This window comes from Siphateles boraxobius, unplaced genomic scaffold, assembly GCF_051911475.1.
Source record: "Siphateles boraxobius isolate OS27281-9 unplaced genomic scaffold, OSU_SipBor_1 20, whole genome shotgun sequence".
Lineage (NCBI taxonomy): Eukaryota > Metazoa > Chordata > Actinopteri > Cypriniformes > Leuciscidae > Siphateles > Siphateles boraxobius.
In genome coordinates, this window is record NW_027508811.1 from 6,298,103 (window position 1) to 6,324,440 (window position 26,338).

General features: G+C 39.7%; 2 protein-coding genes across 3 annotated transcripts; one reads left to right on the forward strand and one right to left on the reverse strand.

The window, feature by feature from the left end:
• Positions 1-893: 893 nt before the first annotated feature.
• phf3 (PHD finger protein 3) lies at positions 894-20,810 on the reverse strand. 2 transcript variants are annotated; one of them, XM_077236436.1, is made up of 16 exons: positions 20,674-20,810; positions 18,336-18,601; positions 18,148-18,261; positions 16,053-17,286; positions 10,751-10,994; positions 6,417-6,459; positions 6,143-6,263; positions 5,849-6,005; positions 5,624-5,740; positions 5,262-5,390; positions 5,035-5,173; positions 3,733-3,922; positions 3,486-3,633; positions 3,311-3,400; positions 3,032-3,227; positions 894-2,942 (listed from the first exon to the last, which is right to left on the reverse strand). In XM_077236436.1, the coding sequence occupies exons 2-16, from the start codon at positions 18,574-18,576 to the stop codon at positions 1,345-1,347; spliced, it is 4,761 nt and encodes a 1,586-aa protein (XP_077092551.1). In that variant the 5' UTR covers positions 18,577-18,601; positions 20,674-20,810; the 3' UTR covers positions 894-1,344. The 2 variants fall into 2 exon arrangements, with proteins under 2 accessions (XP_077092551.1, XP_077092550.1); XM_077236435.1 differs by having other exon boundaries at positions 20,610-20,789.
• A 2,644-nt stretch (positions 20,811-23,454) lies between these two features.
• Positions 23,455-25,434, forward strand: LOC143744810 (uncharacterized). Its single transcript, XM_077236479.1, has 4 exons — positions 23,455-23,730; positions 23,821-23,853; positions 23,977-24,138; positions 24,398-25,434. Exons 1-4 carry the CDS (start codon positions 23,715-23,717, stop codon positions 24,505-24,507), a joined length of 321 nt encoding a protein of 106 aa, XP_077092594.1. The 5' UTR covers positions 23,455-23,714; the 3' UTR covers positions 24,508-25,434.
• The last annotated feature ends 904 nt before the right edge of the window (positions 25,435-26,338 follow it).

A 26,338-nucleotide genomic window follows, 5' to 3' on the forward strand; every position in this document is an offset into this window, starting at 1 on the left:
TGAGCAAACTCGATCATGTCGAGCTAGGCGGGCGTAGTTTCGGCGTCCAGGCACCTCAACTCCACCCACGTCCTGCCTTTTTGCCCATTTTCGTTTATCCGGGAGTGACGCACTTCACAGATGGCGACGAGCGACTCCGCCCACTTTAGGCTTCCGTTTTAGCTCTTCGTTTCTCCCGGGAGGAGCAAACGTAGCAAAAGCTCTCCGTTTCTAAACTAAAACGCAGTAGTGTGGATGAGGCCTGAGTGTGTCTGTGTGAGAGTGTGTGTGTATCTGTGTGTGTCAGTGTGTGTTTGACTGTGTATATGTCTGTGTGTGTGTGTGTGTGTGTGTGTGTGTCGTCAAAAACGCTCTTCAGAAACCTACGGGTGACGTCATGGACACTACGTCCATATTTTTTTACAGTCTATGTTCGGATCTGCACGATTCACATAAGTCACCCAAACTGATGTGAAAAAAGCGGGGGGCGCCGAAAAGCGCGCTGTTTGCATCCCTTATGTATAATATACACACTAATACATAACTGTTAAAAAGTTCAGGGTCAGTAAGATTTATTTAAACTTATAATCAGCATGGATTCATTGGAATGATAAATAAATTACATATATTTTAAAATAACTTCTAGTTTATATTACAATATTCCTGTTTTTCTTTCCCCAAACTTTTGAACGACTGTGTGTGTGTATATATATAAATGGCATTTATGCCTTTAATGGGACCTCATTTAGTTTCAGGTTCATCCTGTACTTTACCCCAAAAGTAGTCTTTTATAATTGCTTTTTTTGTTATTGTGAAACTACCGTCTTCTGTGAACGCAGGTGTTATTTTTAATTACAGTGCATGACAATAAAAAATGAGCCTCTTTAAAAAACAAAGACTTCCATTTCAGTCACTTTACTAACAATAAAAACATTTTATTATGAACTGTACATAAACAATGTGCTGAATATGCACATTTCTGTTGTGTGACAAGCCAAAATGTACAAAGAAATATTTGTCACCTGAAACATAGAAAATACTTAAGAAGCCAAATTTAGAAAAATTAAAACCGAAAAATAAAAAGTGAAGCAAAAGAAGCTGTTCTCATCAACCATGGGATGTCGTGTCTCATGGCAACAGTAGTTTAATTTTCTGGACAACCAGCTGCTTGTGAAGATAATGTTAGTGGATACTTGAAAAGCCAGGTAGGGAAAATTTACAATTAAAAACAAACCAATATCTTTAAGATTTCAAAAAGAAATGGTGCTAGCTGCTTTTCATACAAAAATCATTTTGCAACTTTATAAATAGTTTTCTTCTACGGTGTTACAGATTTAAGGAAGGTGGAGCGGTTTGATGCCAAGATCACGAACGCCTGTCTCTCGAGTCCCTCTTGTGTTTCTCATAATCAGAGTCCCGCCTGTGTTTGTCTCTGTCCCGGTAATGGCTGCTGCTGTGGTGCCGTTCTCTCGGTCTCTCGTTCCTGTCCTCTTTTGAGTGGCGCTCTTTATGACTGTGACTTCTGTCCCTGTGTTTTTCTCGATCCCTGTCATAGTGCTTGCTTTTGTGATGGTGTTTGTCATAGTGGTCTCTATCTTTATTTTCCTTCCTGTCGGTTTCTTCAGAGCGCCTGGACGGCTTGTCGCCCAGGTCGCTGTAAGACTTCTCCGAACCCTTCTCGTCTTTGCTGAGGGGCGAAGAGGTTGGCAAGCTGGACTCGTATGTCAAAGAAGGTGCAGGGATAGTTTGGGTAGGGACGGTTTGAGACCACGGTGGAGCCAGTATGCGAGGATCGCTTTGAGGGAACATCTGGGGAGGCGGCGGACCAGGAGGAAATGGGAAAGGTGGAGGACCCTGTGGTTGAAGGGGTAAGTAAGGTGCAGGATTGGCTGGAGGAGGGTAATATTGGGGATCAGGTGGACCGGCGTGGTACGAATGAAAAATGGGTGGACTGTAAATTTTAGGGTTAAAAGAAGGAGTCCTAGACTTGGGACCTTCGTTCTTCCCAATGGATGAGATTGTGGTGATGGCTTGGATGTCCTCTATGGCTTTGCACTCTTCAGAGGGTTGCTGAGTAACTTTCTGCTGAAACTTTTCTGAATTGCTTTCCAATTGTTGTGGTTTCAACTCAGTAGGTTCAGCTGATGAAGACACTCTCTTTAAAATACCAGAAGGAGATGTCTTCAAAGTCTTGGTGGGACTTGATACGACTTCATTTTTGGGAACAGAGCAAGACCCATCAATAACAGAGACTTTCGATACATCCGATGAAGTGGTTTTGCTTAATTCTTGAGTAGCTGGTGCAGCTGTGCTGCTAGACTCGGTCTCCTCTTTGGGTTTAGCAGTTGCGAGAGAGGAAAGGAAACTCTCTGTTGAAACATCTGCAGGTTTGTCACTCAGAGAAAGTACGACTCCACTCTCTTTCTTTTCTGAGCTGTTCTCCAGACTCGAGCTGGGTGGCACCTGTTCAGTTTTAACAGCTTTGGGGTCTTTTTTCTTGATAACGAAGCGGTCAAGTCGAGAAGCACTGGCTGTAGGTTTAGGATGGGTTGCTGCATGATTTTCACTGTCGACTGTTGGAGTCTTGGACACTGGTGTTGTAGAGTCACTCTTCAATTTGTCGCTTGAGTCTGATGCCGCGTTTCCAGGCAACTTTAGCACACCGGGAAGAAAGCGCAAAGAAACATTCTCTTCTGTCTCCATATCCAATATCGGTTCTTCGTCGACTGACTTAATTAAGTCTGCAGTGTCTTTTTTCCGTGTGCTCCCAGGACCGCTGTTAAAACTTCGCTCCACATCTTGAGCCACAGGAGCTTTCTGTGGGTAGTCAACCTGAGATTTGCTTTCTGCCAAGAAACTTGGAGCCTCACTGACATCGTTTGGCAGGATTACCCCGAAGTCCCTTTTCAGTCTCTGGCGGATGACCAATCCAAGAAGAAGATTCGGACGATTAGTCTCCAGTCCTACAATGTAAAGCATCATGATTAATTTTAAATATTTTGTTGCAAAAATCATACAAATCCAACAATTGAACCTGCAAATAAAGTCTTACCTGGACCATCAAACGGAACAATCTGGTGGGGAATTTTTTCTGTGGAGCCGAGAGGAATGAGATACATGTCTTTAACTTGTTTGCGGTTGTTGGCAACAACGCCGTATCTTCTACGGCTGCTAAAATAGGCGTACAACAAAGTGTACGAGATCTCATCTTCTTCTGTGTCTGGGGTGAAGCGAATAACACAAATTTCCTGGGGAATAAACATTTAAAAGTCACAAAAAGCTTGTGGTCAAATAACAGATTATGACAAATCAAAGGATAAATCATTCCCACCTTTGTCCCAGAAGCACGGATTTTCTCAACATAGTCCCAGACTATTTGAGGGGAAATACGTCCACCTACTTGAATGTTGTCCGGCAAATCCTGCAGACACAATTTTATATGCTTCTAATACAACAGTTCAAATGTGTGACTGACATATATAGGATGAATTTCAAATGTCACTTACCTGTGTTAGGGGGTCCAGTATTCCAGAGACAGGGTAAACTTTTGTTAGAAACCTTGCCACAGCTGGCATATCAACAAAGCCGCCCCACAGACTCTCCAAGCTGCTGAGGAAAGTAGCTGTATCTTCTTTGCTACTCAGACCATCTGACCTATTAAAGTAAATAAATCAAAAGGAAACAATTTCATAAATATCTTTTGAAGTCTTCTTTTGGATTTGCTTAAGTCATCTGCTTAATCAGAAATCTTACCTGGATTCAGGCAAAAAATTGAGGAGACCTTCCTCCATGGCTCTTAAAGACAGATCGTCCATTAATGCTGATGTAGGTGTTGTTGTGGAGTGCTGAGATTCGTCTGTCGCACTAGACTGCCTCCTCACAACTGTTGTAGCCACTTTTACCACCTTTGTAGCGGCTTCCTCTGTAGGTGGAGCCATGCGACCTTCACAGAAACCCGCCACAAACATTTAAAGAGTTCATTGTACCATTTAAAACAATTGTACATTGTACAACTTAAAAATACTAATAACTGCTCACTTTTTACAACTTTGAGGTAAGAAGTTTATTTTTAACAATGTTTAACTACTATAACAATTAAGACTCTGCCTGTTAATAGACACAAATGCTGCTTCATTTTACATGCAACGGAATAGTTCCCTAATAGACTTAAGGCCCCAATATACTCACGGTGAAGTTCTTTTTCATTCTTTGCTTTGGGGTAAAAAGGCGTTCGAAATACACGAGCAGCGATATACTATTAACGAAGATCTGACACCACCCCCATTGTTGAGAGCGAAGGTTGGATGAAAATGTAAATATGTTCTGCGTGCTTTCCTCTCAATAACAAATTAAACCCACAACAAAATTGAGAAAACAGCAAGCATTTTTTAATAAAAGCATCTGATCATAGTAACGTGGATATGTTTTCACAAGCTCTGCAATTAGGCATTCTAGTAAAGTCACGTTTATTTATATAGCACTTTATACAATAGATTGCTTAAAATCAAGCAGATTTAACGTATTAAACATGAAAAACAGTGTCAGTGTCTCGTTTCATCAGAAGTACAACTTAATTTTCTACAATAAATCAGCTCTCCAGTGTGTTCATGTTTTCACTCACAGACATCTGATCGCAACGGACTCATGAGAAGAAATGAAGCAGAAAAGATTCCACATGAAAGTAGACGGAGCCTCCGTGCGCGCCAACCTATTACTTAATATTACTTAACATTAATATTACGACCTTCACTTAATATTACTTAACTTTTCCGGAAAGTTCACTTTGGCAAGCTGTTTCGTACTCTCAAAACAAAGTTCGTATTGGCCTGCTTTTGTTCAAAATGATGTCACATCAGTTCATTGTTTGATTTTGATTGAAGTACATCAGGGCCTTTAATTTATCAGACTTTAATTATGTTGTTGTTGTTTTTTGTGCAAAAAAGCTTTTCTAACAAAAGTACACCTAAGGGGATATTTTTTATATTAGTATGTAGCCCATTTAACTGTGCACAAGAAAAACTTTTCAGAAGCTGAACTTTATTTTAACGGTTTTACCTGTGCAGATTTTGCAGTTGAGGTCAAATAGATGAGACTTGTGCAAGTTGGTGGTATCTATAAATTTCTTGGGACTGTCAACTTTAGTCTCAGGGGTTTTTTCTTCAGGCACTTCCGCAGCTTTCGGCACAGGCTCTGGCTGAAGATGCAGTAGGGGAAAAAAAACTGTAAAACAATTTTCTTTTTCCTTGTTGGAAAAGCTGTTAAGAATGGAGCATAAATCTCACCTCCGCCTCTATGGCCTCTGGTGCTTTGGCAGGCTCCTGATTCTCAATTTCAATTTCCCCTTTGTGGGTGATTTTAGTAATGGGGCGTCTCTCTACTTCTCTCTGTTCTTTCTCTATCATTTCAATTGTCTGCAAACAGAAAGACCAAAAGGTTAACAATCAATATAAATCAACATAAAATTCTGACTATTAATTTACTTTTCTGATGAACAAATATGTCCTACTAAAAAATACTCTCCATAGTTCACTTCACTAAATAGGTTAAACACTTTGCAAATGCCATTTTATGTTGTCTATCAAAAAATAAAATAAACTTCACAGTATTTTTTGGAAATGCAACAGAGCTATAATGTTTTACTAACATGTCGATTCTCTCTTTGTCTCCAAGCAGCCAGTTCCTTAGAGGCCAGCTCTTCTGCAGTCATACGCACCAAATCAGCAGGGGAAACTTCCCCCTTGAGTACTCGCTTGAATAACACCTGCAAAAGAATTTTCTTTTTCATTAACAGAGCATTTGATCTGGCTAGAAATGCCTGCTTTCTCTAGAAATACTTTCATTGAAATAAGCTTGCACAGAAAATTCTTACATTATTTTTTGCATCTTTCAGGTTGAAAGTCAAACTTCTGTATTTATTTTTGTATTTGCTGTCAACACCCTGAAAGAGAGCAAAAAGTTCCTTCTCTGTTCTTCTGGCCAACTCAGCAGGCTTGTCCGATGAAACCTTCAAATCAGACTCCTTCAGTCTATTAGACGAGAGATGAAAGGATAAACGCTGAACAACTTAACATTAGACACGTAATATAAACAAGAGGTAGACCCTTCCAAGGAAAAGCTATTGACTGGCTTTACCGGCAATCTACCAAAAATCACATTCACACACCGTTTCAAGAGAATCTCTTCCAGCGAGTCCCGAACGCTTCGCCTGATATGTCCAGTGGACGGTTTCTTGGAGCTAACGTGGGATATTTTAACTTTCTTCGACTCATGCTTCACATTTGGTCCTGCAAAAAAATTTAACTCAAAATTATTATAGGTAATAATAATTTACAATTAACAATGATACTTTAAAATGTATAATTATTCATTTAAGAATATTTTTTAATAACTAACTTTTTTATGACAATGTATAAAATAACTGTTGGAAATATCCATACCCCTTGGCGTGGAATCTTCTGAGGGTCGTCTTTCTCCTACCTCCTACATAAAACAAAAAGTTGAAGAAAAAAAGAAAAGCTACAATACAGTACAGTGACATTTAAGCAAGACAAACTCAAGTGGCCATATCAGTAGTTGTTGCAGATTTGCACGTGATTTGTACACCTGTCCATGTGCACACACCCTTCACCTACAATGAGTGAAAGCTAACCCCTTTACACCCATGTGTAAAAAAATTGAGAGTCAAATATATACAAACCCTTTTAAAGAAAGCTGATGGATACCACACAAATCAAAAGCTAAATCAGAAAGGGCAGAACAAAATATGACTTTGTAAATCTGCCACAAGCAACTATCAAAAATGTTTTCACTGGATTGATATAGAACATTTCAGATTCTATGTTTCTTCCAATCAAAGGGGGCACATCATACATTTTTGTTATTTTGACCCCTTGAGGACCAATTATTATATTTTTGTGCCAGAGTTTCCGTTAGAACAAAATCAATTCCTTTCAATTCCTCATTTGAGGCGATGACACGCTACTGCTAATTTGAAGACAATTTCAAGCACAAACTCACTTAGGGTGTTTTCACACCTAGTTTTTTCTGAACCCTCCAAACACTCTCGGAAAGTTTCAGCGTGTATGTGTGAACAAATCAAGTGATCTCAGACCCCCCCAAAGAGACCAAAAAGCGAACCGTACTCAGACCACCTCAGGGGATTTCTTTGTGATATGTGAAAGCAATGAGGTGCTTTCAGAAATATCGTGCTACAGTGTATTCTATGCAGTTCTGGCGCCTCAGTCTCAACATACTGTGCAACACGAAATACATTCACTTCACATGACGTTAACGCAGCGCTAGAGTTACGCTCACGTGACACTGCAGTTATTTGCAATCATGAACGTGTATAGTGTGAATGCGTAAATAAATGCATAACATTTCATTCGCGTGCTGTTCTGAATGCGTACACACGAAGAGCACACTCTAGAAGCTTGAAGCATGTGAGTACAGAGCTAAGTTATCTTTCTTGTCTTCTTGGCCTTAAACTGTCAAGTACATAAAAATATACATAAACAGTCGGTTCTGTCTAAAGTGAAAGTTGGGATATAATCAGATGCCAGTCTTTATCCGTGCTGCGTGAGCTCTTAAAGTGGCAGCAACGAAATAATACACATGCTAACGCTAGCCCTTAAAGGGTTAGTTCACCCAAAAATAAAATTCTGTCAGTAATTACTCGCCCTCATGTGGTTCCAAGCCCGTTTTTTTTTCCAGAACATTTAACGCTGATAAAATGCTTGTAAATTGTGTATCTACGTAGTTTGTCCAGCAGAGCGCGCTCCATTGTTTGCTAATGGCGATCCATGTCACTGTGCACACATTATCTTCCACTCCACTGTCAGGGTGTGAAACATGGCTAGATAGCTAATGTAGCAAACAAGTATGATAAGCTCATTGTGAGAGTAGATTGGGACATTGTTTATTTACTTTATAGCATTGCCTCTCATCAGGTGACAATGAAGCGTTAAATCACCATTCAACAGACTCATGCCACCACCGCACTAGTACTAATAAGCAAGTACATTTAGCTGACTACTTATTTTAAATAGTATAAAAGTACTGTACATATGTAATTAAACACATTTTCATTATGGTATTATTACTTTTACTTTAGTAAAAAGATCTGAGTTCTTCCTCCACTGGTACAGACGAGAGGAATTAAGACTAATTATAGAAGATAAGGTTGTTAGTGACACTTTTGATATATTTATTGATACAAGATATTTTTTATATAACGTGACTAAATTAAAAGACAAAGTCATTAGTGATGATTATGCAACAGTATTTAGAATATAATAGAACATGCAATGCAAACTAGTTTGGTTACAGCTCAAATGTATCATCAGACCTGCAAACTCCTCAGAGTAAAAAAGGTGACAGTGTCGGGGGGGGATTACTGTCTAATAATCCGTCTTTATTAGACAGAAATTTGCTGTTGGTGTATTAACCTAAAACAACATGCTCGCCGGATTGTTTATCTAAATAGACCTATGTTGTTAGAATTTACTGTTTACCAGGTTTTTGGTAATTTTCTTGATTTAATTTTTATTATTCTTTTTTTAAATGAAAACTAACATCATAAAGTATGATATTTGTTTTACTTTGAGCAATTCTGGAGCTATAATTGACTCTTCTTAGGAGCATATAAAACAAAACAGCTCCTTGGAAAAAATGAAATGTAATATTGTAGTAGTTATAAACAAACATATTTTAGTTCAGATTAGTTTGAGGGCAGCAATTGTATTCATAATGTCAAAATAAAACCGACGTAATGTTACTTGAAGGCATTATAGCCTACTATTCCTGCCAAACTTCCATGGTTGCGGTTAGTGTTACTACAGTAAATCCATGGTGAGTGTTGCTGATCTGTGGACACTGGATAGTTCATTCATGGCACAATGTTTCTTTCTGGTTTCCACGTCAGTGCTGTTTGATCCGTTAATAACGGAGAAATGTGAATGTTTCTCACTAGATCTCGCAGCGATGTTATTACTTCTGTGGCAAATTCCAATTATTCCTTTACTTGATCTCTTAGCGCTGTGTAGTAACAGTGTCGCTTGATCAAGCTCGGCTCGCGCTGCTTTGGTCCAAACTGATAAACGGTCCGTCAACCACACAATAACGAGCAGTTTCGTTCCGCTTGCATTACGTTTGCCATTTTATGTTGGGCAATGTTGTGGTGGCTCCGGCGGATTATGAGCACGCTTACCACGCGCAACGCGCCTACATTTGAAAGAACGAAATTTTGGTCGGCAGGAAAAATGGCCTAACCCCCCCCCCCCCCCCCCCCCCTCCTCAAAGAAAAAACTCTCCGGTTCTACGCGATTCACGTAAATGACCCAATTGGCCGAGAAAACGGCGATTGTCGCCGAAAAGCGACAAGTTTGCAGGTGTGAATTCTCATTCTATCTTCGTTCTGCCTCCATTACATATCTTTATCACACAAGTGTTTGATCACCACATTTAAGTTATCATTGTAAAACATGTTTTATATATATATATATATATTCTGTTTATGTATACTGTGTATTCTATATACAGTACCACTCAAAAGTGTGTACACACAAATGGGAAAGTACACATAAATAACATTGCTACTGTATTATAATATACACAAATAATATTGTCCAATATATTGATATCAGGCTACTTTTACTCCCTTATATCCATATCGGTCGGGCTCTAGTTGGAACAACGTGAGGGTGAGTAATTACTGAGAGAATTTTCATTTTTGGGTGAACTAAACCTTTAATTAAAATATATAAAAAAGACAAAATCACTCACTGATATTCACTGAAAAACTTCAGTTCCTTAAATAAGAATCAATGTAGCCTATATTTTTTTACAGTGAAGTCTATGTAGCATTTTATTTTTTGCATACGTTTTTTCATTTTCGTATTTGAATAGTGCTGTTATATACACCTACTGTGGCTGAAAAAAATAAAGCAATGTTTATTTAATTTGTATAGTATGTTTTGTATTTGTAATGTACAGCTTTGTTCTTATTTTTATTAACAAAGATAAAATAATGTAATAAAGATTTTTATCTTCACTCACTATAGCCTACATGGTCTGTCTTTCATTTTTCTGTTATATTTTGTTACCTTGCTAGGCTAAGTTTTTAAATCGGGACATAAGTGTAGCTGTACTGCTTAGTCGCTTGCAAAATAGTAAAAACAACATTAAAAAAATCCTGAAAAAATCGTGATATGATATTTTTTTTACCATATCGCCCAACCATAAAAGAGGGTATAACCCAAGATCAGCATTACAATGCCACGTAAAATCCATTCACCTGGATGAAATTGAGTGCAAGCACTTGTGCTTGTCTGACAGATGTTGTCGAAGGTGGAAATGTGCACATGCAAAATGCACAGAAAGCTGGGATCTGAGTTCTTCTGAGGTTGTGGTGTGAACAAGAAAGGGACTGAGATCACTTAAATGCAGAAGAGGATAAAAAAAGGAACCGGGTTCTCTTTTGAGTCCACTATATTGTGAACACCTAAAGGACTGAGGTCACTTTCGTCTGGTTCGCTTTCTGGTTCGCTTTAAGTGAACTGGGTTTTGTTCTTTTAAAACTAATTATATGTGAAAACACCCTTATATAATTAAAAGGAAGAGTAATTATCCATTAATGTTGATACTTTCATGCTTGTTTGTTACACAAGGCTCTAGAAGTAAAAAATAAAACATAATTAAAGCTACTTTATAAGTACTTCCAGCATTTGTCATCATAAAAATCAAAGAGTTGTAGGATGACTTGTTTGCTTACTTTTCGGAAGGGTCGTATTCCACCTGCTGTGACCGACTGCTGGGGTCTTTGTTTTTGTTTAGCAGATAACTTGTCATCGGACTGCTCTGTGGCCTGGGCACCGGTTTTCCCATCCTCTACAGCACAGCACTTCAAGCAGACATACTCCTGGTCCTCCATTTCCATCTGCTGAACTTTAGCCAGATCCAGACCCACACAATCCCCGTGAAACCAGTCATCGCAGCGGCCGCAGCCCACCATGAACCTATTCAAACAAACAGACAACAGCAGCGTTTATGAAACTCTCAGGTCTGTCTGCGCCCATCACTTTGAGCAAATACATACAGATCTTAAAGGAGTAGTTCATTTTCAAATAAAAACTTCCTGATAATTTACTCACCCCTCATGTCATCCAAGACGTCCATGTCTTTCTTTCTAAAGTTGAAAAGAAATTAAGGTTTTTGAGGAAAACATTCCAGGATTTTTCACCATATAATGGACTTCAGTGACAACCAACGGTTTGATGGTTCAAATGTCTCAATGCAGCTTCAAAGGCTCGACACGATCACAGCCGAGAAATATGGGCCTTGTGTACTGAAATGTCATTTTCTAAAAAAAAAATTTAATGTTATACTTTTCAACTACAAATGCCTGTCTTCTACCATCTCTGAGATGCGCCACGCATTACGTTGGAAAGGACACGCGTGACGTAGTTGGAAGTACCGACCCAGTGTTTACAAGTTTGGAGTAGGACCGTTCAAAGTTAGTGTGTTGGATACACACATTTGTATGTATTTGTGTCAGTTTATTGTTTAAAATGGTCCTTATGTGTGCATATCCTGGATGTTTAACGATGTCACGCGTGACCTTTCCAATGTAATGCGCTGGCGCATCTCAGCAATGGTACAAGGCGTGCATTTGTGGTTGGAAAGTATATCATTTTATTTTATTTTTTTAAATGACCAATCGTTTCGCTAGATAAGACCCTTATTTCTCGACTGGGATTGTGTCGAGCCTTTGAAGCTGTATTGAGACTGACATTTGGACCTTCAAACTGTTGGTTGCCATTGAAATCCATTATATGGAGAAAAATCCTGGAATGTTTTCCTCAAAAAAAATTGTTTTCCTTTTCGACTCAAGAAATACATTGACATCTTGGATGACATAGGGGTGAGTAAATTATCAGGAAATTGTTATTTGGAAGTGAAATAACCCTTCAAGTGAAGCTTTTTTCTTACAACCAATTTATTATTTAAATTTCAAAGAGACATGCATTGATATTAAAATTCTTTGATACTTATAAGTCGATACTTAATATGTTCTGATATTAAAACTCTAGAATTTGTCTAAATATATCCATCCATCCATCTTCTTCCGCTTATCCGGGGCCGGGGCGCAGGGGCAGCAGTTTAAGTAGAGACGCCCAGACTTTCCTCTCCCTAGACACTTCCTCCAGCTCTTCCGGGGGAATACAGAGGCGTTCCAAGGCCAGCCGGGAGACATAATCCCGCCAGTGTGTCCTAGGTCTTCCCAAGGGTCTCCTCCCAGTGGGACACACCCGGAACACCTCCCTGGGAAGGCGTCCAGGAGACATCCGGAACAGATGCCCGAGCCATCTCAGCTGGCTCCTCTCGATGTGGAGGAGCAGTGGCTCTACACTTATCTCCTCCCGAGTGACCAAGGTCCTTACCCTATCTCTAAGGGAGCGCCCAGCCATGCTGCGGAGAAAGCTCATTTCGGCCATCTGCAGCCAAGATCTTGTCCGTTCAGTCATGACCCACAGCTCATGACCATATGTGAGAGTAGGTACGTACCGGTGAATCGAGAGCTTCACCTTGCAGCAAAGCTCCTTCACCACAACAGACCTGTACATTGACCGTTTTACTGCATAAGCTGCACCGATCTGTCTGTCAATCTCCAATTCCATCCGTCCCTCACTCGTGAACAAGACCTCAAGATACTTGAACTTCTCCACTTGAGGCAGGAACTCTCCACCAAGCTGAAGCGTGCAAGCCACCCTTTTCCGACTGAGAACCATGGCCTCGGATTTGGAGGTGATTATTCTCATCCCAGCCGCTTCACACTTGGCTGCAAACCTTCCCAGTGCATGCTGAAGGTCCTGGTCTGATGAGGCCAACATGACAACAATCTTTCGCAAAAAGCAGAGACTAAATTGTGTGGTCCTCAAACCGGACACCCACCTGCCCCTGGCTGCACCTAGAAATTCTGTCCATAAATATTATGATCAGAACCGGTGACAAAGGGCAGCCCTGCCTGAGTCCAACATGCACCAGGAACAAGTCTGACTTCCTGCCGGCTGAGAAGTATGATCCCCCCTGCAGTTGGAACACACCCTTTGGTCCCCTTTCTTGAAAAGAGGGACCACCACCCCGGTCTGCCAGTCCAGTGGTACTGTCCCCGACCGCCACACGATGTTGCAGAGGGATGTCACCAAAGACAGCCCCACAACATCCAGAGACTTGATGTACTCAGGGCAGATCTCATCCACCCCCAGTGCCTTGCCACAGAAAAGCTTCATAACTACCTCTTGACTTCACCTTGGGTGATGGACAAGTCCACCTCCGAGCACTCGGCTTCTGCTTCCTCAATGGAAGACGTGTCGGGGGTTTTGAGGAGTTCCTCGAAGTATTTTTCACTGCCGACAATATCCCCAGTTGAGGTCAACAGCTGCCCACCTCCACTGTAAACAGTGTTGGTAGGGCAATGCTTCCCCCTCCTGATGAGCCAGACGGTTTGCCAGAACCTTTTTGAGGCCAACGGATAGTCCTTCTCCATGGCCTCACCGAACTCCTCAACAGGCCAAATTTTTTTGCCTCCACAACCAGCCGGGCTGCGGTCCACTCGGACTCAATGTCTCCAGACTCCCTCGGGATCCGGTCGGAGCTTCGCCAGAGGTGGGAGTTGAAGATCTCTCTAACGGGACTCGGCCAAACGTTCCCAACAGACCCTCACAGTACGTTTGGGTCTGCCGAGTCTGTCCAGCTTCCTCCCCCGCCATCGGATCCAACTCACCACAGTTGATCAGTTGACAGATCAGTTGACAGCTCCGCCCTCTCTTCACCCGAGTCTCCAAGACATACGGCCGGAGGTCAAATTAAACAACCACAAAGTCGATCATCGACCTCCGATCTAGGGTGTCCTGGTGCCACGTGCACTGATGGACACCCTTATACTTGAACATGGTGTTCATTATGGACAAGCTGTGACTAGCACAGAAGTCTAATAACAGAACACCCCTCGGGTTCAGATCAGTGGGGCCTTTCCTCCCAATTACGCCCCTTCAGGAGTCACTGTCGCTGCCCATGTGGGCGTTGAAGTAGAAAGACGGAGTCCCCAGTTGGAGCACTTTCCAGCAACCCTCCCAGAGACTCAAAGAGGGCCGGGTATACTCTGCACTTGCGTTCGTTCCGTAGGCACACACGACAGTGAGAGACCTGTCCCCGACCCGAAGGTGCAGGGAAGCAACCCTCTTGTTCACCAGGAATCCAGTTTGCAAGCATTTCCAAAAGATGTAGACTAGAGATTGCGTTGACAACTGCGTTGTCACAACAGATTGGACCATCTGACCAATCAGAGCAGAGTAGCTCTCGGAAAGGAGGGGTTTAGAGAGACTGAATCTTCTAAACCAGGTGTGCCCAACCCTGCTCCTGCCGATCGACTGTCCTGCACAGTTAATCTCCAACCCTAATCAAACACACCTAAAGCAATCAATTAAGGTCTTCAGGATCACTTGAAATTAAAGGCAGTGTGTTTAATTAGGGTTGGAGATAAACTGTGCAGGACAGTCGATTGGCAGGAGCATGGTTGGGCACACCTGTTCTAAACAAACCGTTTTCAGACGGTTTTTAAATTTTTAATTTAAAAATTAGGTGATGTGCAATGTATATTGATCAAATTAAATTGTTTTTGACCTTGGACGCCTGTAAACCTCTTGTAGGACTACAAAACAATATTATAAACCTTTAAAATAGCATAATAGTAGGGCTGAGCGATTTTATCGATTCTGCGATATAAACCGATATTTTTTCCCAAGAAAGTATAGATTTTTAGGCCGCGAGTATCGATACATAAGTCCCATTCAAATCCCCCGTGTTAACCCCCGCTCGCGTTGCATGAAGAGTGATTTGGTCAGCCAGCCGCTAGTGGCCAGCTGCGCGCGTGCATTGATATTGACAAAAATCCAGCTGTATTCAAACAATAACTTAGCTCTCCTTGTTGGCTAGGCTCCTTGCATGCTCTAGTAGCTTTTTTAAAAGCTGGGTCTCCGAAATTGACAGCGCTGTGTTGGAAAGATTTGTGCAGCAGTGTTCCGTGAGTGAGAAAGTGCACGAGGTACGGATGAGTGTGTGAGAGAGAGAGAGAGAGAGAGAGAGAGCTCCCCCGCTATCCTATTCCAACCTGCGATCACCTCATCAAGGTTTGCATTCCCAGGCTGTACACTCAGACAAGAGCACACGTCAAAGCCTCCCTGACCAGCGCGGAGAGAGTTTCCCTGACGTGCGACGGCTGGACCTCGCGCACAACTGAAGCATATGTCACATGTTCAGTGTCAAGCTAAAAAAGCTGTCCAAGAAAATGCAGTGCAAAGAAACTGTTCAGAACAGGCCACTTGCTGCACTTTTTAACTCTCCATTGTTAATTGCAATACTGCACTTTATTTACTTTTCAAAGGCTTGTAAGCTACAGTTTGCACTGTTGTGTTTCAATAAATAGAACTAATTTTCTCAACACATATTTGATTCATTTTGTCCAGCATTTGCAAGCTGTACTCTCTGTCCAGTCAGAGACATATATTGTGTAATTGATGTTTTCAGTTCAATTAATTCAATCCAAGTAAATGGAAGACTCACAAGATGTCACCAAAATCACTGTCCCATTTAAATCTTTCAGAAAATGATGTAAGTGTATCGAATTATATCGTATCGTTGGCTGAATATCGTGATATATATCGTATCGTCAGCCGAATATCGTGTATCGTATCGTGAGATTAGTGTATCGCTACAGCCCTACATAATAGAGGCATTTTAAATGCTGTAACTGAGTTTAGGCACCACAACAATATGATGTACAGTATGAAAAATGGATATTCATTTTGAGAATATATTTAACAGGGTTATTAATTTAATAGCATTTTTAAAGATTAACTTTAAATGAGTTTTAGATAATAGCAAAGGTGATCTAAATGCAAAAATAGGAGATTGAGAAATGAGCAGGCACAATGTAATATCAATAAAACAATAAACAAAACAAAAAAAATGAATTATGACCATGAGAATGGATTTAGAAATAAAAGTCGACATACCGGTTGTTGTGAGGTTTCTTACATAATCCACAGTGTTTGCTGGGGTCCCACACAGTCTCGCTTTCAGGTGGAGGTTCGCCCTCTGCTTCCTTCTTCACCACTGGGGCATTATCAGGGATAAACAGCTGCGGCTCCTCTATCGAGATACTCCTAGAATTTCTGCTCTTGTGTCTATGCTGGATCTTCTCCGCCTTCTTGCTCTTGACCTTCTCCTGCTCCTCATCCCCTAGGCTGTTTGTCACAGGCAGGTTTGTTTTGTATACCGGAGTAGGAGGATTTTGTGGCTTTTTCAGAGGGTGTGGAGACTGCACTGACTTGACACCAAGGCCAGAAACAGACGATGGTTTATGACTGATGGTCGGGGACACCGGGACAGACGGGCTTGTGGTTTGATGCACAGGATGTCCATCCTGAATCTTTTGTATTTTTGAGGCTGATTTAGGAGCGAGTGGCCCTCCTGGGCGTTTCAACCCCACCATACCAGGCTTCCCCTTGTGATTTTCTGGTTGGCTCGTATGTATCTTTTTGTCTCTGGGGTGTCTGGACACTTTCCTGACACTTTCTGGCATGTTTTTGGCAGCAGACAGAGCCTGTTTGTGTTTCAGAAGCTTTTTTACCGCAGGCTGAACAGCTGTGCCGTTCTTGTTCCCCTTTTTGTGCTCGCTTGGCTTTTGGGTCTTGATTTGGTCATTGATTTTGCCGTCTCTTGGTGTGGCATTGTTGATATTGGGCTTGAGCAACAAGGTGCTATTAGTGTCTTGTACTTCATTAGGGTTCACATACGGCCCGAAATCCATGGGCATGTCATCACTAGTGGGCTGGCCAACGCTCACTGCCCCAACAACCTCTTGTGTGGAATTATCAAGTTCTTGTGCACCTTCATCTTGATTTTGTCCCAAATCCAAAGTGAGGCCATCAGCAGTGATGGCGTCCTCTTGAAAGCCCAAAGACTGAAGGTCGCTCGTGCTAAATGATCCAAACGCATGCGACGGTCCAGGAAGCAGTTCAATTTTATAGCCCCCTACAGTAACAGTTAATCGCCGTAACACAACAACTGGATTCATCGAGGAGTCAACCTCATGGATTCCAAAACGACGGCTGAGCAGAGCTTCCCTTTTTGCAGCAAGGCTTTTATCTCCATCCGAGTTTCCGCTGCATGTTGACTCTTGTTCGTTACTCTCAGCTGCTTTTGGTACAAAACCTGGGCGCCTGCCTCTGACTCGACCGCGGCTCGCTGAAAGAGAAAAATGGTTTCAATACACTCATAGCAGCAAAACAGAACAGATGAGCAGTCAGCAAAAATATTGGTTCCAGGAAAACCCAATAAATTATCAGGTATAACTAATATCCCAATGCAGCAGACAAGTAAACCATATCAAAAGATGCCAAAAATGGGAGTGCTAAAATTTCCAGTTATAAATGTGTTTAATTAATAACATTTGTCTTTTTGGGGGGCACAGTCACTTGCCGCATCAAATACAGTGAAATGCCACCTGTCAGAAAAATGTGCAATATTTATTCTACATGTATCGCCACATAGAAGTCTTCTAATGATTTTCCACATTAGTAAAAGTTGCTAAAAGACAGAGGAACTTTAGAAAAATCCATTATAGTAGACTATGGGCTGGTTTCACAGACATGGCTTAGATTAAATCAGGATTAAGTCTAAATTCAGTTAGGACATTTAAGTAGCTTTTATAAGCATTGCCTATTTTAAGAAATGTCAGTGAAAGTTGCTTTCAGATTAAAACAGCTCAAACACGCATTTTACTTTGGGACTAAGCTTAAACCTGGTCTGTGAAACAGGAGGTGTGAGTGCCATTTAAAATGGTTTTCATTTTAAAAAGTAAATAAAAAATTATATATATTCATTAAGTTGACATTTTAATTTGTATTCTATTGTTAGAAAGAAATAATAAATTGCTAAATAATTTTGAATGTAACTTTTAAAAAAGCTTTAGCTAATTACTTTATTTACTAATAGAGTAAAAAAAAATTGATAGTTGCATAAGCTTGTAGATTGATTCAGCAGATTCAACCAATCCAAATAAATTCACCCAGTTGTGTCCCTGTTTTCCCCTTATGTTATATGCACCTGTTTGTTGTCTCTGTAGATGACTTGCATGTCTCCTGCCCCGTGAGAAGCTGGACTGACTGTGTTCTCCATCAGATGGACTCTGACTAACACCTGCTGTTGTCATGTCATGATCTGCAAAATGCACGGTCAAAGTTAATTGCAAACTTTTTTTTTTACACTACAGACCTCAAAGGCGACTACTGTACCTGCTGAGCTTCCAAGCTTAAAATTGATATCTTCATTTTCTAGAAGATGAAACTGGGCACTAGCAGATCCAAACATTGGATCTTTGTCACTGAGCATGTTCTTAAGTGAATCTTCGGGGTGACCGTGACCCGTTTCAAACTCATCACTTGCTTCACATTCCAGGTTCTGTCCGAGCAGCAAGGAATCATCCAATTGGTCACTGGGAACCAGATGATTGAATGGACCACCAACTATATCCATGAATGCCTGCACTGTACGGTTTGCTCTGGAAGAGACAAGAATTATAAATGTATCTTTATCACTGCATAATCTTCTAAGCTCTACTATATTGACAAATAAGTTGACATGCTCCATACAGTTCTCGAACTACTTCTGACATAAAAAGCACAATCCCACAGTTTTATATATATAGTTTAAACGTCTTTTTTATTCTGTCCTCCAAACTAAATTCAATCATTCTGTGTTTTTAGTGAACTTTATTTTGTTTTCCTAGACAATAATAATGTTCAGTAGCTTTGGAAATATCTTCAAAAGCTTTTTTGTAGCCAAGACTTCAAGGTTTTTTAACCTTTATTAAACCACTTCAAATAACACATTTATACAGTTACAGTACTATGTAAAAGTCTTTTAACAAAAAAATTTCACCAACAAAAAAAAATTGTTTTTAAGCCAGTAATTTATATATTTTGCTGTAGTGTGTCAGTAGGAAAACTCAGTTTACATTTCCAAACATTCCTTTTGTCATCAATTGTAATAATCCAGTAAGATTAAGGAGTCTGACAGTTTGCACCACTCAGAGATCTGATCTCACCATCATCGAGTCCATCTGGGATTACATGAAGAAACAGAAAAACTGGCTTGAAGAAACCTACATCCAAAACTACAGAACTGTGAAAAGTTTTAGGCACTTTAAAGTGCTGTGAAAAATTGAGAATGTTTTCAAAAATGATGTCATAAATAGATTTTATTTATCAATTAACTTCTGTTAACTAAATCAAATCAATATTTGGTGTGACCACCCTTTGCGTTTAACAGCTTTTGTCCAGGTACACTTGCACATAGTTTTACAGGTAGCTTTTGTAGGTAGGTTTCTTCAAGAGTCTTTGAGACACGGCCACAGTTCTTCTGGATTTAGTCTGTCTCCATTTTTTATGTTTCTTCATGTAATCACAGATAGACTCGTTGATGTTGATATCAGATCTCTGTGTTGATCTCCTGCTGTTATTCAGAATCCTTGTGCATACAAAAGTCTCGCTGGATTACAACAATTAATGGCAAAAGGAATGTTTGGAAATGTAAACTATTTCCTATTGACACACAACAGCAAAAACATATAAACAACTGACAAAAAACAAAACATTTTTGTGTGAAAATACTAATGGGCCTATGACTTTGCACAGTACTGTATATGTACATATAATTTCCCTTACTTCAGCTGCTTTTAAAAAGTTTAGAATAACATTTTCAAAATGTTTTAAATGCCACAAAACTTGAAACATCTTTAAAAAAAACAATAATTAAGTAAACAAAGTGTGTGCTTATACAAACTTATATACAGAAATATTCACTGGAGTAAAAAGTGACAACTAGCCCCGCTCTCCCTTACTTGTAACAACCACAGAACTGCGTGCCCATAAATAAAAAGAGCAAGCAAACAGATAATGGCATCAGGTGTCAAACTATTAAAGTATAGAATACAAACACTTTATATTGAAACTCACTGCAAGAGTGCCGAATGTTGCCTTTCATGTCTTAAATTAAACCTTTTAAAGTCTTATTCACAGGCATTAAGTAAACTGGTAAGGACCACTGATGTTTATATTTTGGCTAAAGGTCGGCTCACGTGCACAGACAGATAGCGCATGCGGCCTTGAACAGCTCGCACATTGTTTGGCCCTCTATGAACAGAGAAGACAGCTTTAAGAAGCCGCTTCAGTTTGTGCAAAAGATGCTTCCGTCGTTTAGGCAACGCAGGGCATCATAAAAACTCACAAAACAAACACACCACCGCTTCCGCCAGCACCAGGGGGCCTTTAGCAACCAGCCTTCGTGTATCTTACGCGCTTACCGGTCCGAAATAAACTCACTTTAATCAACAGCATGAGTCCAACAATACCCCATAAAGTGCATATAAAGTTACCGCCACAATCGACACGGTTTTTGCACAAACTCGCCTCGAGTCTGGAGTTGCGTCGCGTGCACGAAGGCCTCGCGCTTAACGGACGAAGAGCGTGCACGCCCACTCCGCGCGAGATGCAAGATAAAACACTCACCGCGTTTGTCACTGTGATCGAAGAGCCCGCGCATAATTGGAGAAGGAATATTATTATCGCTTACGGTGTTTGGACGCCATATGGGTTGCTGTTGTCGTTAATGCCACAACCTTTTCCGCTTGAGAACTGCGGTGGGACACAAGTAGTACTTCCTGTTGACCCTCTGAGCCAGCAAACAACTCGTCGTGATGTGCTGGATCTGTCGGCAGGGGGCAGTGTGAGCTAGCGCTGGGCTTCTTCTTCTTCTTTTGACGTTTTCTGGCGGTCAGCAAACAAACGATAGGTGCATTCCCGCCACCTAGTGGGCTGGAAGGTGGACCATTGATGGAAAAGGAAGGACTAATTAAACAAACTTCTAAATCCTAAACAGATCTACCTTTCTTATGTAGGCCTGTCTCATTAATGTATTATATGTTTTATGATGATTCAAGCCGTTATTCCGCAGGGTATTCCTATACCCATTTCTCTCCATTTTTCCAACAGAAATACCCTTTCATTTTCATAAGCAGCACAATATATTAGTAGGCTACATGCTCTAAGTTTCTGCTTTAGCTCTAGTCCGTTCCATTCAGATGTGCTTTTTACTCATGGATGTTAGATATGTATAAGTAGATGCCTCATTAGATCGCCTCATTAGATATTCATACATGGAATACAATCTGGAAACATCCTCATTAATATTTAATCACAAACAAAATTTTACTACAAATTAAAGGCTTACATTTTTTATTACCCATGTAATTATTATCTTGTGTACAGATTTAATTGTGATAGGCTATTGATACATTTTGTGGTCTACATGATGGAACATTTGATCATTTATTTTGAAGTTGTCCTCATTCAGCTTGTTTTTGGTCAGATCTCTGTTCCTTTATTAAGGCTCATTTCCAGCTTTCAACTGTGCTTTAAAAAATGGCTATTTGTTTTTTTCTCGTATGAGAAATCTTATCATAAGGTATACTTAATTAATCTACTACTTTTAGCTAAATGTAGTATTAATGAATGTAAATTGGGAGGAAATAAGCTTTTGTTTTTAATTTTAAGATCAGAAATTCAACAATACTTAAACACAATATTGGGTTTGAAAAATAAGAAAGCTGCAAAGTGTGTTTCAATCTGTAAGCATTTTCAGATTTTTGTTTAACTTTTAAGTTTGTTGCAGTTTCTTTATATAATTGTCTTTTTTTCTTCTTTTTTTGTAACAACTGTAGTTGTAATTCTTTAAAATAATAAAAAATGTATTTAAAAAAAATAGATATTCATCATACATGCATACAAACTTTGACCTGCAGAGGGCAGTAATAGCCTACGCTTAGCAGCGTCTTCACTGCCGGTATCCTACAAGAATAAGAATAAGAAGGCTTTTTTTAGACAAATATGAACCATTTACAAACATTTACTTTTACTGTCTATGTTTACAACTATAACATGACATCCAAAAACGATGGTAACTAAAAAGATTGGAAGATTGGGTTTACAATAGCCTTCTTAAAGAAAAAGAAAAGAAAGAAGAAAACATTAGGCAAAATAAAGTTGATTTAAATAAAATAAACCAAATAAATCATTAATTATTACTTAAAGAAAGAAGACAGCACATAAAAACTCTTTAGCGAATACGATTGTATCTCTACATTTTTTTGTTATCAATACATTGGAGAGACTTAAATGAAAGTCAGCCATAAAGACCCTCAGACAAGGTTTAGAATTATTCTGTTAATATGAAATTTACCAAATAAGATCATAAGGTTCATCATACAATTAAAAGAAGATATTTTGATTCAAAATATGTAATAACATCTTTGGATGTTATTTCACAATTGTAACCAGAAAAGGCTTTTTAACACCAATAGACCTGTGGGAATGGTTTTTATCACAGAATAATATTCTCTAAATTTAATAGGGAATTACCATTTATTCATAACATTTTCAAAAGAATGAAACTGAGCTGACTGATCTAAAAGGTCAGATAGAAATTAAATTCATTTATCCATCAAGATTTCCGGTTAACTGTAATATAAACATTATTCCACAACAAAGATTGCTTTATGTGGGGGAAAGTTATGTACACAACATAACTTGCAGGCTTTAAGAGCTTGTTGATAGAAATTGGATAATGTCACAGGCAGTTTGCTAATAGAGTAGTCACACAATAACAAAAAACGCAAACCTCCAACCTTTTTAAAAAATATATATAAATATATATTGTATGGTATAAAGAACCATATTGAATCCAATTTAAGTAAACAATTCCTGGGCCATTTTACTTTAAAAGTGTAATAAAAAAATTATCCAACCATGCACCTTCATTTACAAGAAGTAGAAGAAGTGCAAGCTGATGGACGGTAAGTGGCTGTAATGCAACTTTTTGGACTGCCAACTGCCATAAAACACCAAGAAGAAGAAGAAGCCTACATGTTCCGTTTTTTTCTTTTACTTGTCCATGTTTTTTCATAGATAGCCTACCCTTTTGTAGGCAGGGCTCTCAAGTGTCACGCATACAATATGTGGCGGGAGAGCGTGACAAAAGACCGAAATGAGTGACTGTCACGCTCTCCCGCCACACTTTGTATTTCTCACGCTGAAAAACTATTTGTAATATGCCGCAGCGCCCAAAACTCTGGCCGCGCCGCTCCCACTGTGGAACCGGCAGGAATCAAGCGCGTCCCCTCTGGTGTTGTTCGTCGAGCTACACAATAGCCAATCAGAAAATAGCACTATTGTATCTGGGTAAGATTTAACGCAAAAACAAATGAAAAAAAAATGTCTCCATTCGCCCAAAATGTATCCATTCAAACTTGAGAGCCCTGGTACGTCATTGGGGCGTGTATCTATTTTTTTACAGTCTATGGGCGTGACGTGGGGTTAAAGTTAGGCTTGTTCGACTTGAACCGGCGCTGCACAGACCGATCGGTTGATGACATCAAAGTACCGCGAGAGCGATTAGAGAGCAGACGGCTCCTTATGCTTTTGAATCGCTCTCGCGGTACTTTGATGTCATCAACCGATCGGTCTGCGCAGCGCCGGTTCAAGACGAACAAGCCTGTTGTGTGAAATCCATAAGTGACATCATTCTGCTGTTGTCACGTACACTTTAACTTCGAAAGCATGGGGTTTCCGACCGGTGAGTAACACGTATTCATAAACGACACAAAACAAATGTACCTCTGTGTTTCGTCGTTTGTTTTTAAATCCTTTATATTTTAATTTTTAGCTGCCACCGTCATTGGGGTTACAGCTGGGGCTGGTAAGTTAGCATTCTAGACCGGTTGAAAAACAAAATCAGCAGGCCTCATATAGAAAATGGTTGTTAGAACAATAATTTAAATGATAAATGCTTTTTTTCTCAATTTATTTTCACGTTGATTAGTGGGTGCCGTTGCTTTGACCCCGTTTGCGATCGCCATGGCAGGGTTCAGCGCCACCGGGATCGCGGCCGGTTCGGTGGCTGCTGGCATGATGTCATCATCAGCCGTGGCCAGCGGGGGAGGAGTGGCTGCGGGGAGTTTGGTTGCACTGCTCCAGTCTGCAGGTTTTTTTTTTTTTTTTTACTAAAAGTTCTAGTACTAAAAGGGAGTTGTGTTCTGGTGTTTACTAAACAATTTAACAAACCTGTATTGAAAATGATTAGCTAAATTGAAATTTTATGAAATAATAGTACCTGAGCAATATACATGGAGTGTTTTTGTATTGTTATTACAAGATTGGAAGCTACTAGACCTGTTTTATGCGTCATTCTGCAGCAAGGGTTTCGGTTATTGATGTCAATGATGTTTTGTTCTCTCTCTCAGGTGCTGCAGGGCTATCTGCAGCTGCAACAGCTGGTGTGGCGTCTGTTGGTGGTGCTGCAGGGGGTCTGTTTGGAGGAGCTGTTGGTTTGCTGAAGAAGATGAGGAGATAAGAAATGTCCATCGAGCTTCTGATCATAAACACTGATAAAGGCTGCATCCTTCGAAGGTCTGAGTGGGCGTTGTTAAATGAGGAGGTCTAACCTACGGAGTGCTGTTCTTGTCGCCTGGAGACTGGAGCTATATTTCCATCACTCTGTTTTTATGCGCATTTTGTAGTATCGCATCAGAAACGAGTGATGGAAATGCCAAATTTCCAGGGGAAAAGATCCCTTAATTCGCTAAAAGTTTTTGACTTGTGAGAAAAAGAGTTCATCGGCTGTTTCCGCTGATGGTGTTTTGTTTTATGTACTGTTGATTACTAGGTCACCATTACCACCACCGTAATCTGCTCGAACAACTTGATGGAAACAGCAAATTCGCTTCTGTTTTTTGTTTATTTGTGAACTTGGAAACGATTCGCTTCACGTTTCAATGGAAACCATAGCTTGTGACAGCTTCCGTTGATGAGTGACCATAACATTTGTTCTAGATATTTTTGAAAGTTACATTAAACTGTCTGAAAACAAAACTTAAAATAGTATAAACTATATATAAATGCCTCTTAGTCAGATTTCAACTTATGTCAACTTTTGAACTGCTTTAAATTTTTTTGTTTGTTTTTTTACATTTTAGTAAGTTGAAACCAAATACTTGCGTTTAAAAGTTTAATTTGGCAATTTCTCTCAAATAAATCCTGTCATCACTGGCACAATATGAATTCTGGGATAGGCAAGGCCACGAAGTATCCATCTGTTGTATCATTTTTTGCAGGGGAAACAAAGGACACATTTGGAGGCTGCATTTGGCCTTCGAAGGATGCAGCCTTTGAATTGGGACGCAGCTTTTCAATTATAATTACAATATTCAGTATTGTTTCTCATAGAATGTATAAATGTACTATTTTAAATTAATCAAAATATTAAATTCCTGTCCTTATACATCAATGTGGAAATGTATTTTTTGCATGATTTTTAAGTGTATTGAAAATTATTTATTATTACCCAAAGTGACTTAGGAATAATGTAGCAAAAACATGTTATTAATCATGGAGAAATTAGTTTAAATGCAAAGTGTTGAAGTTGACCAGAAGGGTACAGTACAAACAAATTGCTGGCATCTGTGGTTCCATGAAGAACTTTTTCACAAAAGGTTCTCTGCAGTGGAAAAATGTTCTTCAGATTATTAAAATGTTCTTCACACTAAGAGTAATGGTTCTTTTAAGAACTTTTCACTAAGAGGTTCTTTGCACCAAAAATGTTTTTTCTATGGCTGCTGTGAGTTCCTGTCACATATGACTATAAACGTATAGTGCAGGTGTTCTCAAAGTCAACTAACAGTTGATTTTGTTGTGTAAATGTGGCTCAGTCTATATTAATGGACATTTAATCTAGGTCATACTTTAAAATCATAATTTCGAATTTAACATCATAAATATGACTTTCACGTGATAATTTCGAATGACTTGACATAATTCATACTATTCGTGCCTCAATTAGGCCTATGGCTTTTTAGATCATTTAGTTTTTTTCTTGTTTTGACATATCATAAAACATTTACAACTATAACAAGACATCCAAATAGACAACTAAAAAGATTTGGTTTACAATACAAGACAAAAAGACACTCTTCTCAGACTTTCTGGAGCTTCTATGGAGTCAAATGCGTAACTGAGATAAGTAGCCTAAAATAACTTCACATACAACTTATTTTGCAGTGCAATAAAGTTTATTTAACGTTATATCTGCAACAAAACGTAAGGTTGTGTGACAAAAACGAAACACACACAGTAAAAAAAAATAATAAACTAAAATATAAACGACCGTCCGAACAAGATGCCCCTAA